This window comes from Drosophila rhopaloa, unplaced genomic scaffold (assembly GCF_018152115.1).
Source record: "Drosophila rhopaloa isolate 14029-0021.01 unplaced genomic scaffold, ASM1815211v1 contig_159, whole genome shotgun sequence".
NCBI classification, from domain to species: domain Eukaryota; kingdom Metazoa; phylum Arthropoda; class Insecta; order Diptera; family Drosophilidae; genus Drosophila; species Drosophila rhopaloa.
Window position 1 is genome coordinate 437,499 of NW_025335038.1, and position 5,296 is coordinate 442,794.

At 46.6% G+C, this 5,296-nt stretch overlaps 1 protein-coding gene across 1 annotated transcript; it reads right to left on the bottom strand.

Moving 5' to 3' along the window:
- Positions 1-2,521, bottom strand: LOC108037182 (larval serum protein 1 gamma chain). The gene is made up of 2 exons (XM_017113699.1): positions 2,255-2,521; positions 1-2,185 (listed from the first exon to the last, which is right to left on the bottom strand). Exons 1-2 carry the CDS (start codon positions 2,459-2,461, stop codon positions 74-76), a joined length of 2,319 nt encoding a protein of 772 aa, XP_016969188.1. The 5' UTR covers positions 2,462-2,521; the 3' UTR covers positions 1-73.
- Between the last annotated feature and the right edge of the window lie 2,775 nt (positions 2,522-5,296).

Genomic DNA, 5,296 nt, shown 5'->3' on the forward strand with positions numbered 1-5,296 from the left:
TATGGGTTTTTTTGCCTTGGGCATTGCAATATTTAAAGTTAAGGTGAAGGTTAAGACCTAGATCCAGTGCTGCTTAGTATTCGATGGAGTAGTCGAAGGTGCCGAATTGCTCGTACTTCTTCTCGAAGTACTTGGCAAAGGTGTCCACGTAGTAGACCTTGACGTCCTTGAAGAAGCCGTTGGGCACGAAGAAGTCGTACTCATCGATCTGGCGGTCGAAGGGATAGCCGAAGGGCTTGGAGTCCACGAAGCGGGTGCCGGAGCCAACTCCCGAGGAGTAGGTGTAGTCGAAGTTGGAGAACTGCTCGTACTCCTCGGCGAAGGGCGACACGAAGAAGTAGAACTGCATGGGCATACCCTGCTCCCATCCCTTGGGCAGAACCAGGCGGTCGGGGAAGGCGTTGTGGGGCTCGCTGATGTCCAGAGGGAAGTCGTACTTGCCCTCGCTGGCCAGCATCACGTACTTGTAGAGCTCGGTGTAGGTGATCCTGTCCTCGGCGGTCCAGGTGAACTCCTTGGAGCTGCGCTTGATGGTGTTGGTTCCGGCAACGAAGGGGTACACAAAGTTGTCGATCTGCACAAAGTTCTTGCGGTTGTAGTCCAGCGGGATCACGCGGCCGTACTCGTCAAACTTGGGTCCCAGGAAGACGCGGACAACGCCCTTCTGCACCTTGTCGGAATCGATGGTGAACTCGAAGTCGAAGGGCTTGTGGTTGAGGCGGGCCTGGCGGGCCAGCAGAGCCTTGTCCCACACGTACTGGCCGTCGACGAAGGTCATCTTGTCGTTCAGCAGGTTGGTCACATCGAAGTCCACAATGTCGTAGTAGGTCACCAGCTTGCTGACGGCCACATTCTTGATGGTGATGCCCTCGTAGAAGAGGTCCTTCTGGGTGTACGGCTTCAGGTAGTACTTGAAGGTGTAGAACACATCGGTGAACTTCTTGTAGAAGGTGTAGAAGAAGGGATCGCGCAGCATGGTCTCGAAGTTGAGGAAGATGTTGGGGAAGACCTCCATGTCGGTGTAGTCGACATCGGCGAAGTACATATGGGCCAGCATGTAGTAGTAGTTGAAGAAGTACTTGTCGAAGGTATCGGCGTTGCCTTGCAGGTAGTTGCCCACAAACTTAACGGCCTCGGGCTTGTGGAGGTCGAACACCTGACCGTCGGCGGTCTTGTAGAATCCGGTCTCCAGGGTCTTGTAGACGCGGCTGAAGAAGTTCTGGACTTGGTTGTACATCTCGAAGTTGCCGTAGGTGTAGAAGTCGTAGTAGTTCTTGCGGTAGCTGTAGCCAATGCCGTTGTAGTAGATCAGCTGAGGATCGTATCCGTACTCGATCTGTTTGTACCAGAAGAACTCGGGGATCTCGCCGAAACCGTTAGCCAGACGCTCCTGGTAGTAACGGGCCAGAATTTGCTGCACATTGTAGATCCAGTACTCGCCGCGACGGTCCTTGTCCAAACCGAACTGCTTGCCGTTCAGGAAGAAGGCGTAGTCCATGTTAAGGTAGTACCAGTAGGCGTTCCAGCCCAGATCCTCGGTGAAGTAGGTCATCTTGGTCTCATCGTTGAAGAAGGAGATGTCACGGGTGTAGTCCACGGGCATGAAGAACTTCTTCAGTCCCTTGACGACATCGACGTACTTGGGTTCTTTGACAAACTCTTCGATGTTCTCGCGCAGGAAGTACTTGTCCTCAACGTACCACTCCTGGTCCAGACCCATCATTTTGTACCACTGGAAGGTCTTCCAGTCCTTGGTGTAGAAGTAGAAGTTGCCGGTGAACTCGCTGTAGTCCTTGTACAGGATGTCCTTGTACTCCTTCTCGTACATGGTGAGCTTGCTGAAGACCTCATAGTCGAACTTCTCGGCGGCGTACACGAACTTGCTGTTGAAGAAGTACTGGGGGAAGATTTCGTAGATCTGGGGCAGGATGAGTCCCTCGAACTCGGGCTTGTGGATGACGGCCAGGGTCAGAGCGTAGACGAACATGCCCTCGTTCACGTGGATGCGAGCCCATGCGACGTTGCGGACGAAGGTCTCCCAGTCCTTGGCGTAGAAGAAGAAGTTGAACAGACCGTAGGCCTGTTTGTGGTGGGTCTTGACCAGAGCGCCGAAGAACTCTCCCTTGGGCAGCAGAGCTCCCAGTTTGTAGGATTCCCAGAATTTCTCCATGTAGAAGTCGAAAGTCTGAGGGGGAAAGGACACATTTGTTTTCGATGGTTGCTAGAAAGGGATCGAAGGACTTGAAAATCTCACCTCATACTGAGCCTTCTCGGTGATCAGCTTCTGGCCCATCTTGATCCATTCCTCGAACATCAGCGGCTCATCGATGCGGTGGACAATCTCGAAGAGGAACTTTTGCCTCTCCAGGAAGGTCTTGTCGGCGATTTTCACTTTCTGCGTGGGCACGCTGAATGCGGCTACACAGCCCACGAGGGCCAGTATCACTAGGGTCAGCTTCATCCTTGGTCCTTTCGTTCCTGCTCTTTGATTCTTCAACTGCTCCGGCTTTGGTTCGCTCAACGACCAACACCTAAAGTCTGTTGTCTTAACTGCACCCAACCTGTGTCTTATATACCCCCGAGAATGGGCCTTGCATTGCACCATATCAGCGGCAGACTCGCCGCCATCAGCATAGGTCGTCGCATAGGTCCCGTCCGAAAATAGCCTGGTCGCCTTATCTTCGGATGCTGTCATCCAAGTCCGATCGCTTCTGCAGTGGAGCAGAGACCAGTCAAGCCAGGTGGTGATAAGATAACGACCAACGATTGAGGCGCTTGCCTCCAACGCGTTCCTGTTGTGTAATTGCCGATCATCGGCAATTGGCGACGGTGACTGTCGCGTTTTCGCTGCATCGCGATAATAGGTATTTTAAAGCATTGTTATGGCTTTGAACTTTCAGTGGCCTGGACTGTTGTCCATCTCGCTGATATGTGCATAAGTCATATCAGCTCGAGCTTATTTCTAGGTGTTTTCATATAATTAGATGTTTCGAATATTTCAAATTGCCATCCGGAACTGTAGGACTTGTTTTCAGGGAGGGTGCTTCGAATGGAAATATACCTAAATTGCCAGTATTACGCAATTAAACTTTTAAAAATTAATTAATGTTGATTTAAGGTTTGCTGCATCACTATTATCGTAAGAGCATTGTTTTGACTTTGAACTGTCAGTGGACTTTTGCCCATCACACTTATATGTGCATAAGTTATATGAGGTCAAATTTACTTATAGATACTTTCATTTAATTATATGTTTGTATGTTTAGATGTTGTCAATATTAATTAAGGTTAGACCTAAATTATGGATATAGGAATTATGTTTGAGTGCCAAAGGGAACGTTTATTTATTATATTTTCGATAACTAAATGTATTTCCTTTTGGTTTATAAATAATTATAATATATGTGTATATGAAAATGTATATTTAATATTGCATCCAAATTTTGTCCTCACTTATTTTGCTTATGGGTTAAGACCTCTTGCTGGGCCTTCTTTGTGTCCGCTCCACCCTTGAATACCCCTCGACCTTAATACTTACGTGATGTAACAATGCGGTAGGTTGGGAATATAAATAAATTGGCAAATAATTTATTCTGTCTGTCCCGTGTCCTGGGTGTAGACCTTCTTTTCCTCCTGATGCCGACACTTCTGCTCCCGTTTCCCTGCCATTCCTGCTTAGAAATCAGCGCTGACTGCGATCAAGGTCAATGTGCGTGCTGTGTCAGTAACCTTTGCTCGATGCCCGTTCCCCACCCTCATCCCTCGCCCCAGCAGACAGGCAGACATGTCACACCCTTCCCACTCACTCCTGCGGACTGTCCCCTGATTTTTATTATATTTGGGTTTGTACTTACTTTTTTCTTCGCCCAACCATGTCTGGCCCGAAAAAAAGAGAACGAAAAAATGGGATTCGAACAGATGTGCAAAATGTTGAAAAGTCCCTTCGCCTTTTTCCGCCCTGTGTTGATTTTGGAGGAGCATTTGATTTGCCATAATCGCATATTAGTCGTTTGCCCAACATTATGTATTTACTTTATGTGTCTGTGACTACATGTGTGCTCAGTGAGTTCTTTGGCCTTGGCCAAAATGCCAGGGAGTGTGCTTTATACACGAAATCGAGAATTGAAAGCTGGCTTATCGCACAAATCAGTTATCAGATCCACCGTTTGACAGTTTAGGTTTCATGGCTATAACTTTGAAGTTTATTTTGGGGCGAACAGTGATCAAGTTGTCGTCTCCTCAATTCCAGATGTTGGGGTGAATTAAGTTTGTTGTTTCGAATTTAAATTCTTACGTTGGCCATATTAAAAATGAATACAACTTGTCTATGCTCCATATTCATGCGAAAAGAAAATGAAGTGTAATTAATTCACCCCATCGGAAACTATCTTCTTAAGTCTATATAAATTTAAAACACTGTTGGTGGCCGTCTCTCACTTTTTTTCTTATTGCTCATTATTAGTCCCTACTCCATATCTCATTCTGGCTCCTATCAAAGTCATGTTTTAAGTTTTGGCTAATTACCACCAATTTCCATCCACTTTCTTTCCCTTTGTCTTTAGTTTGTGCTGACAAATAGCTTGAATAATTGCAACCCCCGTTTTTCCAGCATGGCGACCCAGATTGTTGCCACCAATATATCATTCATTATCCGCCATGAAAAATAAGCAATCGCATTTTGTCTGCCATGCTCGCTTAAATGCAAAACTAAAATTCCAAAAAATCAGTAAAAACTGAGGAAAAGGGTGGAAAAGAACAAGGAAAAGAAGAAAAACTTTTATCAGCGCCCAGGCAGTCGAGGAAAATTTCCATGGGCTGGGGAATGTGCAACAAGGTTCTCGCCCAAGAAGACAGGACCAAGTTTTCTTCCTCAGATGGAGCAGCAGCAGTTTTCCTTCGGAAGAGCATAAAAATTAGGTAATAATGATAGCCATAAAATATGATTTGCACGCGGGGTGGGATGGAGTGGGGGTGAGGTTGAGGTGCCGCTAGGAAAACTTTTCCAATAAAATCAGACACACTCAAGAGGTCAAGCCGATGCCGTCATCGATCACCGCCGGGAAACAGAAACAAAAGTAATGAGAAATTCTCAGTGAGAACTAAAAGTCTTGAAATACCCTTAATCAAATATTTTGTATGGGCAGGCTGTTGCGTTCCAAAATGAAGGCAGAAAACATACAGGCATTCTACATAACAATAGCAAAAAAATAAGAATAACACATAAAACTACTGGTGTTTACCCCTGTTAATTGAAACATGAAGGTTGCCAAACGGGCTTAAGGAAACAATAGTTTCG